The sequence below is a fragment of the Eleutherodactylus coqui genome, chromosome 13, assembly GCF_035609145.1.
Source record: "Eleutherodactylus coqui strain aEleCoq1 chromosome 13, aEleCoq1.hap1, whole genome shotgun sequence".
Taxonomy (NCBI): Eukaryota; Metazoa; Chordata; class Amphibia; order Anura; family Eleutherodactylidae; genus Eleutherodactylus; species Eleutherodactylus coqui.
In genome coordinates this window covers 118623909-118636019 of record NC_089849.1, presented here as the reverse complement: position 1 = coordinate 118636019, position 12111 = coordinate 118623909, and the positions used below count along the sequence as shown (strand labels likewise).

The 12111-nt window shown below is 48.1% G+C and overlaps 1 protein-coding gene across 1 annotated transcript in view; it reads left to right on the top strand.

The window, feature by feature from the left end:
• LOC136588648 (alpha-N-acetylgalactosaminide alpha-2,6-sialyltransferase 2-like) overlaps positions 1-12111 on the top strand; it is an 89472-nt gene that overhangs the window by 41925 nt on the left and 35436 nt on the right. Inside the window, exons 2-3 of the mRNA XM_066588031.1 lie at positions 5359-5722; positions 7376-7541. Of these exons, the coding sequence (XP_066444128.1) occupies positions 5359-5722; positions 7376-7541 (530 nt within the window). The remainder of the gene's footprint in view (positions 1-5358; positions 5723-7375; positions 7542-12111) is intronic.

The following is a 12111-nucleotide window of genomic DNA, read 5'->3' as shown; positions in this document are numbered from 1 at the left end:
ATTGTCAAAAAAATTAAGCACGTAGAAGGAGTTTTTGGACTTGAATGAGGACTTTCTGCGTCGGATTGTAACATTGATCTAAGTAAGTAATTACAGTATCAGTGCAAAAGGATCATTTATTGTGAAAGGGAGGCTCTAGTACCATGTTGTACCCCCTGTGGCTTGGATACAAGATGTGATACGGGTGGGCATGGAGGCTCTAGTACCCTGTTGTACTGCCTTGTATTTGAGTGGGCATGGATGCTCTAATCCCCTGTTGTACCACCTCTACCTTGAATACAAGATGTAATACAGGGGGCATGGAGGCTGTAATACCCTGTTGGGCCACCTCTAGCTTGTGATACGGATAGGCATGGAGCCTCTAGTACCCTGTAGTACCACCTCTAGCTTGGATGCAAGATGTGATACAGGTGGGCATGGGGGCTCTAGTACCCTGTTGTAGCGCCTCTAGTTTGGATGCAAGATGTGATATGGGGGAGCATGGAGTCTCTAGTACCCTGTTGTACCGCCTCTAGCTTGGATACAAGATTTGATATGGGCGGGCAAGGAGGCTCTAGTACCTTGTTGGGCCCCCTCTAGCTTGGATACAAGATGATATACAGGCAGGCATGAAGGCTCTAGTACCCTGTTGTACCACCTCTAGCTTGGATATAAAATGTGATACGAGAGGGCATGTAGGCTCTAGTATCTTGTTGGGTCATCTCTAACTTGGATACAAGATGTGATACTGCCATGCATGGAAACTCTTGTATCCTGCTGTACTGCCTCTAGCTTGAATATAAGATGTGATATGGGCGTGCGTGGAGGTTCCAGTGCCCTGTTGGTTATGCCTCTAGATTTCATACAAGATGTGATACGGGAGGGCGTGTAGGTTCTAGTACCCTGTTGGGCCACTTCTAGCTTGGATACAAGATGTGATACGGGCAGGTATGGAGGCTCTGGTACCCTGTTGTACCGCCTTTAGTTTGGATACAAGATATGATACGGGCGGGTATGGAGGCATACAGGTTCTGTATAGTATTCTGCAGCATATCAGGCCACCTTTGCAGTAACTAGATCATGCAAACTCATAGCCTGTCGAAGTTGGCATCCCAGATGGTCCCATACATGTTCTATCTTCTATATATTTGTGAATGTATATCTTTGTGAATATATATGTTTGTTTGTTCAAGCATCGTGCACAAACTATACAACCGATTGACATGAAATTTTGCACACAGTATAATCTCGACCCGAGAAGGTTATAGGCTAAAAGAATTCAGAAATGTTCTTGTCTTATCAACCTTATTTGCATATTTTTGCCTTTGCTTGAATTTTAATGCTGCAACCCCCAAATATGCTTTCACCAGTGGATTCTACGGACTCAATTTAGTATTCCTGGTTAATTCCAACAAGTAATTTCCACTAGAAGAGGCAGACTGAGCATTGAATATGTGTGTTTCAGGGCTGCTTTTTAGCCCCAGTTTAACCCTCATGGCGGCCATTACTAATTGGCTCATTTTTTCCTTGCTAATTCCGCCTTCGATGTCCGTGCGGATAACAGTTTGCAGAAATGATATGTCCCTAGACATATGCATGGAGCAAATTTATGAACACTGGCCCTCATTTATCAAAACTGTCTAACAGTAAATCAGCAAGCAGTAAAAAACTGTTTTTTTGTGCCCATAACAACCAATGAGAGAGCAGCTTTCATTTTACCTCAGCACTAAAAGGATTAAATACTGTTTCCCATAGCAACTAATCACTGAGCAGCTTTCATTTTATCTCAGCACTGAGGATTGGAAACTGTTGCCCATAGCAACCAATCACAGCACAGGTTTCATTTTACCTCAGCACTAAGAGGATTAAATACTGTCGCCCATAGCAACCAATCACAGCACAGCTTTTATTTTAGCTCAGCGGTATAATATATAGCAACCAATCATGGCACAGTTTTTATTTTACCTCAGCAGAATAACAAATGAAAGCTGAGCTATGATTGGTTGCTATTGGCAACAAAAAATGCCAAATTTTACTCAAATTGGACCACAACTGGGGATTTGTATACGACACAAACAAAGAGATTTTGTGTTTTAGATATAAGATGCCGAGCAAGTGCAGTACCTGTTTAGGCAGAAGGACAACAGCCGCACTTACAGTAGTAAACTAACGCCTGACTCGAAAATCAATGCACTCGACAAGCCACCACTCGACTAGCTGAAACGCCGGAGCAAATTAATGGCCAACTTGAGAATCAACACAAGCGACAAGCGGCTGCTCAAATTGTAGAAACTGACGAAGTGAGGCATGCTCGACATTCTTCAGACCGAGAGAGACACTTGATTTTGAGAAGAACAGCTTGGAAATTCTCAGAGAGGGAAGCTTTTAGATACAATGCAAACGAGTTGGGAATGGAGAAAATCTTTTTGTTTATGCTCCTGAAGGAAAAACCAGAAACATTGTGCATAAAATGATAATAGAGGATTCCCCAAGGGCCACCTATAGAAAAGAAAAGTTGGTGGGGGATTATATAGTCAATAACCACTTTCAGCCCCCACCTAAACAAAGTATATAGTTAACTGGTCAGCGCCCAGTGGGTTGCTTCTGTTGTAGCGGCTTTATAGAATGTGATCACATTTTAGTACAGAAAGTTTTTTTAAGCAGTGTGACAACAAACGTTTATCCGATTTCAGATTTTTATCAACTGTTACTCCAAAGGGGTGATTCTTAAAGGAGATGTCTCGAGGAAGCAGTGAATTTTTTTTTTTGCCCAGTCCCCCTAATTAAGCATACATTACTAAGCCCCCCTGTAAATGACTTTTCTAGCTGGTTTGTACTTACCGTTCCAGCATTTTAGCAACTTATAAAAGTTTCCCCAAGATGGCCGCCAGCTCTTTTCCCGTCGCTTGCTGCAGCCCGACGTGCGCGCTCCCGAGACGCTGCCAGCTGTGTCTCCATGGCAACCAGACGCCCCGCAGCCACCGACCAGTCACCCACCGCCAGGCAGCAGGTAACCGGCGCTAGCCCCCGGCTCCCCAGCGCTACGCTCCCGGCTCCCCAGCGCTACGCTCCCAGCTCCCCAGCGCTAGACCCTGACAACAGACGAAGGCCCCGGAGCCCAGCGCTAGGCCCCGGAGCCCAGCGCTAGGTTCCGGAGCCTAGCGCTAGGTTCCGGAGCCCAGCGCTAGGCCCCGGAGCCCAGCGCTAGGTTCCGGGGCCTTCACCTGGGCTCCGGAACCTAGCGCTGGGCTCCGGAACCTAGCGCTGTGGCCCGGGACCTTCACCTGTTAGAGAAGATCACCCCCCGACCCATCACTTACCTGGGCGGCTTCTCGGGGCTGCTGGGCTGGGCTGGGCTTCTCCGCTGGGCAGCTCCAGTTTCTGCACCTTCCTCTAACAGAGGATGGTACAGAATGGCCGCTCCAGCGCGCTCCCGAGCAGTGACAGCTCGTCTGCGCATGCGCAGAAGAGCTGTAGCGGCGAGCACACTGAAGCGGCTCGTGCTGAAAGGAGAAGACCGGACTGCGCAAGCGCGTCTAAAAAAGCAAGCTGCCAGCGAATTTAGACGGAACCATGGAGACGAGGACGCTAGCAACGGAACAGGTAAGTGGAATAACTTCTGTATGGCTCATATTTAATGCACGATGTACATTACAAAGTGCATTAATATGGCCATACGGAAGTGTATAACCCCACTTGGTTTCGCGAGACAACCCCTTTAAGAGGAAGCACGTCTGCTCTTTGAAATATGTAGATAAGACAACGGGCAAATGTAGGAGGAGGGTTGGTGAGCATCTTAAAGGGGTTTTCCCACAACTTAAAACTGCTTCATTACTACTCTTTCCTTCCTGGTTACTGCTGACCAGGACATGTGACTGCATTAGCCAATCACTGACAACAACAGTAACCTTCTACAGCCAGTGATTGGCTGCAGCAGTCACATGTTCTGGTCAGCAGCAACCAGGAAAAACAAAGTGGTAATGCAGCAATTTTATAGTTATGGGAAAACCCTTTAATGATATTCAGCAAAATAGAGTTTTGTATTTGATGATTGCCATTTAGTTTCAGTATAGATCCAGGAGGCTCTGGCTCTTGTTGTACAAACACTGGGTGTGTTAGCTGATGTCATCAGTACTCTGGCTGCGACAAAGTCTGGAGGAGGAAACTTGAGTCCATATGAGTTGGTGTAAGACACCACGCCAAGATAATCACTATGATACAGTTACCGGGGGGTTTATTACATTAACCACGCAGAAGCGCTGCCATAAGCAGTCACAGGGGTCTAGTGCATCAACCATGTCTTATGGCCCATTTACTTATCCATTGGCTTCTGTCAAAGTTACTCCCCTGATGAGCCAAATTGTTCATTGAAACATATAGGGAATAGTCACTTGTTCAACTATGGTCTGTTATAGGGATGGGGTTGCCCATTTCAGGGTCGGAGCTATGTTACAACTCAGGGCCATACAGTAGTTAGGGCTTCATAGGGTCAGTATTCTTGTACTCCCTATTTATGTCCCTTCAATTTGAACCTCTCATTCTCGCCTCCAAGACTTCTTCAGAGCAGCACCTGTCCTCTGGAACACACTACCACAAACTATCTGGGCAGTCCGTGACACACAAAACTTCAGGTGTGCTCTAAAATACCACATCTCCTAAACCAAACCCCTGTTTACGCTGCCTGATAACATGCTCCCTGTCCTACTGACTGCAATCTCTCCTAGCCATAACCAACCACCCCCTGAAGTCATACTGATTCAGCCAGTATATGGCCTGACCATTGTCTATGTGTATAGCATTCCACACTCTCCACCTCGCCATGTTGAGCACATCTCCAGCCCCTTTAACTTTTGTATCACCCCAATATCTGTGGTATGTAAGCTTGTTGATGCCCCTCACCTCTACTGTCTCCATCAGCTGATTACTACATGTAACCCGGTTTTGTTTCTATTCCCTCTGTTTTGGAAGCGTTGCAGTTTATGTTGGCTCTATATAAATAAAAATTATTATTATTATGTCCCTTTTTATGAATGACTAGAATTTATGGAATAGCATTTTGATGTCTCCATGTGAGGATATTGATAATATCATCCTTGGAAGTATACATGGTGACCCCCATCACACACATCAGTAGGACATTTCCATTATTCCTTGTCCTATTATTCCTATTGGTCCTGTTATTTTCTTACTAGATGTTTTGACTTCTCTAGCTATGTAATTTTGGCAGGTTCTGCCTGTAAGACATATGGATCTCATTTTTAATGCATATTTATTAAAAGTCATGTTTTAGCATTTCTATTTATATTTCACCCAACTATGGTTTTCAGGCATCTGGAGACAACTTAACCTTTCTGACCTCACTGTCATCATCTTTTACAGCTCCATAGTTTACATCATAGAAAACAGCGGATCCGAAGAAACAGTTGAACGACCAGGGACATTGTCACAACCTTCTACAAAACCTCTACAACCAAAAGTCACCGCCACACCAATTGTACCAAAACCAATTGAAAATTTGAAGGAGTCATCTATGGACACCAGACAAACTATAAAAATTATGCCTAAACTTCAAAATTTGCCCATCAAGCCACTGAATGACTCAGTGATGTTACCGTATGGGGCGAAACCCCAGAAAGCATCAACTCCCAAATCCATAACACAGCCCACCAAAATGAGTCAAGTATCCACAACCTTTGATTACTTGGGGAACAAGTATGCAACCGATGAGACGCATGTAAATTCTGTAAGCAAATACATTTCGAAACGTCAATGTTATAAATTATGTTTCCATTGTGTGAACTTAGATTTCAGCTGTTCACTGCCCATTAGTGTTGGTAAAGGATCTGCCATGGTTGAAGAAATTAGCATACAAATAAGACCAGGGTGGTGCAGGAGGGGACGAATCATGGTACCGAGTTGGGATGGACAGGAGAGATAAGATGTCCCTGTTGCTACCTTCTCTCCTGTTTGATAGCTGGAGGTGGTTTATTCATGATTAAACTCCCCATAGGCTGTGCCTGGTAGTTGCCCTCTACTTTTGTTTTGCCGTAACTCATGTATTTTTTTTTATTGCCATGTGTTCGTTTCTCTGTTAATAATATTTTACATTACTTTTATGAGAGTACACAATTTATTGTCTTATTTTTTTTGGCGCTACTCGTTAGATAATTGCCATGCATGTAGCACCCTACTTGTTGCTTAGTGCATCGTTATATGTCTGGTGCCTGCCATTCTTTTGTTTTTTTCCAATTGATGGCTTGTGCTGTTATTTTTTTCCTCATTCTGGCACCGAAAAGGCTAATAATTGTTTAGGGTTGACAATTCTTTCTGAAAAAGAGGGCGAGTATGTAGGTTCACAACCACCATGGTCAAAGACCCATCCTCAGTAGACCTCTTCCACTCTCAAAGTGCCCCATAAAACCCTTGGCAGTTGTAGAACCTGTCTTCATGATAATATGCTCTTGAATACTAGGCCCTGTGTTCCTGTGGGGGCACCTGCTTGTCTACATGACCACTTAATATTTAAAACCCAGCTACACCTCTGAAAAACATTGGTCATAAAGTTATCCAATGTAAAATGTATCATTTTTGTAGTCAATTTTCATTCTTTTTTTAACTCTGAAAACTATCAGCAAACTATTGATGCGTTTTCTTATTTGTCAGTGATTAGTACTCATTTACACCTCCGTACCCTTGAAGACAGGCTTATTAGCCCAGTGCTAGCATTCTTAATATTTATCAAGTTCCGCTGCAATACGACAGTTAATTTCATAAAGGAATAGAACTTCTGATGCAGATGTGTGACGATCAGGTCCTCCATAGAGAGAAACAGTCTTGATAATTGATCTCAACACCAGCCAAAACATGTGGATCCCGAGCAAGGGACCTTCTCTAGGATATATGAAAATAACTTATCTAAACTAGATCACTCCCTTAATTTAAAATGCTCGCAGCATGCTCAATTTTGCTGTGGAATCCACGCAGATGGCCTTCATTGAAGCTAATGGAGGCGTCAAACCTGCAGCCTACACGCAATTAACATTGCATATGAAATACAGGTACCCGCGTCATTGCCAAGCGAAGGCGCAAGAAATACAAACAAAGCAGCAAAAAAACCAAACTGTACTACACATGACCAACTGGCAGCCTCCATGGTTATCCGCAGTACAGTTAATGGATGTACGCAGGGTCACAGGCCAGACTCACAGCTGGAATTTGCTGTGGGCTTCCCATGCATGGAATCTGACCAGTTCGTGTGAGCCCGGTCTAAGAAACCAGTGACAGAATAGTAGGTCCTTACATGAGTGTGGATTCTATATTTTTCAACTAACCAAAACTTTGAAGAAACTTTGGAAAACCTCTAGATATGGTCAATGTGTTCTTCATATCTCCATAGAAATGTCCAAATGGCACCAGAGATAAGCTCCGGAGTAAAGAATTCCAAGATATGTTTTTGGAAAAGATACCTGTTTTGCAGTGGAAGAAACATGCCCAAAAGTCAGAATATGAAAGACTCAAGAAATACAAAGGAGCTCAAGGCTGGATGGAAGTGACCTGGGATAGTAAGTAGAGATGAGCAAGCACCAAAATGCTCGGGTGCTCGTTACTCGGGATGAAATTATCGCGATGCTCGAGGGTTCGTTTCGAATAACGAACCCAATTGAAGTCAATGGGCGACCCGAGCATTTTTGTATTTCGCCGATGCTCGCTAAGGTTTTCATGTGTGAAAATCTGGGCAATTCAAGAAAGTGATGGGAACGACACAGCAACGGATAGGGCAGGCGAGGGGCTACATGTTGGGCTGCATCTCAAGTTCACAGGTCCCACTATTAAGCCACAATACCGGCAAGAGTCGGGCCCCCCCCCCCTCCCAACAACTTTTACTTCTGAAAAGCCCTCATTAGCAATGCATACCTTAGCTAAGCACCACACTACCTCCAACAAAGCACAATCACTGCCTGCATGACACTCCACTGCCACTTCTCCTGGGTTACATGCTGCCCAACCCCCCCCGCACGACCCAGTGTCCACAGCGCACACCAAAGTGTCCCTGCGCAGCCTTCAGCTGCCCTCATGCCACACCACCCTCATGTCTATTTATAAGTGCGTCTGCCATGAGGAGGAACCGCAGGCACACACTGCAGAGGGTTGGCACGGCTAGGCAGCGACCCTCTTTAAAAGGGGCGGGGTGATAGCCCACAATGCTGTACAGAAGCAATGAGAAATATAATCCTGTGCCACCGCCATCAGGAGCTGCACACGTGGGCATAGCAATGGGGAACCTATGTGCCACACACTATTCATTCTGTCAAGGTGTCTGCATGCCCCAGTCAGACCGCGGTTTTTAATTCATAGACACAGGCAGGTACAACTCCCTATTGTGAAGTCCCTGTGGACCGACAGCATGGGTGGCTCCCTGGAACCCACCGGCGGTACATAAAAATATCCCATTGCATTGCCCAACACAGCTGAGGTAGTAATGTCGTGCTTAATACAGGTGGGCTTCGGCCCACACTGCATGCCCCAGTCAGACTGGGGTTCTTTAGAAGTGGAAACAGATGCATTTATAATTCCCTGTGGACCCACAGCATGGTTGGGTGCCAGGAAGCCACCGGCGGTACATAAAGATATCCCATTGCATTGCCCAACACAGCTGAGGTTGTAATGTCGTGCTTAATGCAGGTGGGCTTCGGCCCACACTGCATGCCCCAGTCAGACTGGGGTTCTTTAGAAGTGGAAACAGATGCATTTATAATTCCCTGTGGACCCACAGCATGGGTGGGTGCCAGGAAGCCACCGGCGGTACATAAAAATATCCCATTGCATTGCCCAACACAGCTGAGGTAGTAATGTCGTGCTTAATGCAGGTGGGCTTCGGCCCACACTGCATGCCCCAGTCTGACTGGGGTTCTTTAGAAGTGGAAACAGATGCATTTATAATTCCCTGTGGACCCACAGCATGGGTGGCTCCCTGGAACCCACCGGCGGTACATAAAAATATCCCATTGCATTGCCCAATACAGCGGATGTAACGTCAGCTGTAATGCAGGTGGGCTAAAAATTCATTTGATTACACTGTAGGCGAGGGCCCACAAAAATTGCTGTATCAACAGTACTAATGTACATCAGAAAAATTGGCCCTGGCCAACCAAGAGGGCAGGTGAAACCCATTAATCGCTTTGGTTAATGTGGCTTAAGTGGTAACTAGGCCTGGAGGCAGCCCAGTTTAACGAAAAATAGGTTCAAGTTAAAGTTTCAACGCTTTTAAGAGCATTGAAACGTATAAAAAATTTTAAGAAAAATTATATGAGTGAGCCTTGTGGCCCTAAGAAAAATTGCCCGTTCGGCGTCATTACGTGAGGTTTCAGGAGGAGGAGCAGGAGGAGGAGGAGGAGGAGGAATATTATACACAGATTGATGAAGCAGAAATGTCCCCGTTTTGGATGGTGAGAGAGAACGATGCTTCCATCCGCGGGTGCAGCCTACGTATTGCTTAGGTATCGCTGCTGTCCGCTGGTGGAGAAGAGAAGTCTGGGGAAATCCAGGCTTTGTTCATCTTGATGAGTGTAAGCCTGTCGGCACTGTCGGTTGACAGGCGGGTACGCTTATCTGTGATGATTCCCCCAGCCGCACTAAACACCCTCTCTGACAGGACGCTAGCCGCAGGACAAGCAAGCATCTCCAGGGCATACAGCGCGAGTTCAGGCCACGTGTCCAGCTTCGACACCCAGTAGTTGTAGGGGGCAGAGGCGTCACGGAGGACGGTCGTGCGATCGGCTACGTACTCCCTCACCATCCTTTTACAGTGCTCCCGCTGACTCAGCCTTGACTGGGGAGCGGTGACACAGTCTTGCTGGGGAGCCATAAAGCTGTCCAGGGCCTTAAAGACTGTTGTATTGCCTGTGCTGTACATGCTGCTCGATCTCCGCACCTCCCCTGCTACCTGTCCCTCGGAAGTGCGCCTTCTGCCACTAGCGGTGTCGTATGGGAATTTTACCATCAGTTTGTCCGCCAGGGTCCTGTGGTATAGCAACACTCTCGAACCCCTTTCCTCTTCGGGAATGAGAGTGGAAGGGTTCTCCTTATACCGTGGGTCGAGCAGTGTGTACACCCAGTAATCCGTAGTGGCCAGAATGCGTGCAACGCGAGGGTCACGAGAAAGGCATCCTAACATGAAGTCAGCCATGTGTGCCAGGGTACCTGTACGCAACACATGGCTGTCTTCACTAGGAAGATCACTTTCAGGATCCTCCTCCTCCTCCTCCTCCTCCTCCTCCTCAGGCCATACACGCTGAAATGATGACAGGCAAGCAGCATGGGTACCGTCAGCAGTGGGCCAAGCTGTCTCTTCCCCCTCCTCCTCATCCTCCTCATGCTCCTCCTCCTCCTCCTGAACGTGCTATGTGTGCCAGGGTACCTGGACGAAACATATGGCTGTCCTCACTAGGACGATCACTTTGAGTATCCTCCTCCTCCTCAGGCCATACACGCTGAATGGATGAGAGGCAAGCTGCATGGGCACCCTCTGCAGTGGGCCCAGCTGTCTCTTCCTCCTCAGGCTCCTCCCCCTCCTCCTCCTCCTCCACGCGCTGAGATATAGACAGGAGGGTGCTCTGACTATCCAGCGACATACTGTCTTCCCTCGGCTCTGTTTCTGAGCGCAAAGCGGCTGCCTTTATGCTTTGCAGGGAACTTCTCAAGATGCATAGCAGAGGAATGGTGACGCTAATGATTGCAGCATCGCCGCTCACCACCTGGGTAGACTGCTCAAAGTTTCGAAGGACCTGGCAGATGTCTGCCAACCAGGCCCACTCTTCTGAAAATAATTGAGGAGGCTGACTCCCACTGCGCCGCCCATGTTAGAGTTGGTATTCCACTATAGCTCTACGCTGCTCATAGAGCCTGGCCAACATGTGGAGCGTAGAGTTCCACCGTGTGGGCACGTCGCACAGCAGTCGGTGCACTGGCAGATTAAACCGATGTTGCAGGGTCCGCAGGGTGGCTGCGTCCGTGTGGGACTTGCGGAAATGTGCGCAGAGCCGGCACACCTTTACGAGCAGGTCTGACAAGCGTGGGTAGCTTTTCAGAAAGCGCTGAACCACCAAATTAAAGACGTGGGCCAGGCATGGCACGTGCGTGAGGCTGCCGAGCTGCAGAGCCGCCACCAGGTTACGGCCGTTGTCACACACGACCATGCCCGGTTGGAGGCTCAGCGGCGCAAGCCAGCGGTCGGTCTGCTCTGTCAGACCCTGCAGCAGTTCGTGGGCCGTGTGCCTCTTATCTCCTAAGCTGAGTAGTTTCAGCACGGCCTGCTGACGCTTGCCCACCGCTGTGCTGCCACGACGCGCGACACCGACTGCTGGCGACGCGCTGCTGCTGCTGACACATCTTGATTGCGAGACAGAGGTTGCGTTGGAGGAGGAGGGTGGTTTAGTGGAGGAAGCATACACCGCCGCAGATACCACCACCGAGCTGGGGCCCGCAATTCTGGGGGTGGGTAGGACGTGAGCGGTCCCAGGCTCTGACTCTGTCCCAGCCTCCACTAAATTCACCCAATGTGCCGTCAGGGAGATGTAGTGGCCCTGCCCGCCTGTGCTTGTCCACGTGTCCGTTGTTAAGTGGACCTTGGCAGTAACCGCGTTGGTGAGGGCGCGTACAATGTTGCGGGAGACGTGGTCATGCAGGGCTGGGACGGCACATCGGGAAAAGTAGTGGCGACTGGGAACTGAGTAGCGCGGGGCCGCCGCCGCCATCATACTTTTGAAGGACTCCGTTTCCACAACCCTATACGGCAGCATCTCAAGGCTGATAAATTTGGCTATGTGGACAGTTAACGCTTGAGCGTGCGGGTGCGTGGCGGCGTACTTGCGCTTGTGCTCAAACACTTGCGCTAGCGACGGCTGGACGGTGCGGTGCGAGACATTGGTGGATTGGGCCGAGGACAGCGGAGGTGAGGGTGTGGGTGCAGGCCAGAAGACGGTAGTGCCTGTGTCCTCAGAGCGGGGTTGGATCTCAGTGGCAGGTTGGGGCACAGGGGGAGAGGCAGCGGTGCAAACCGGAGGCGGTGAACGGCCTTCGTCCCACCTTGTGGGGTGCTTGGCCATCATATGTCTGCGCATGCTGGTGGTGGTG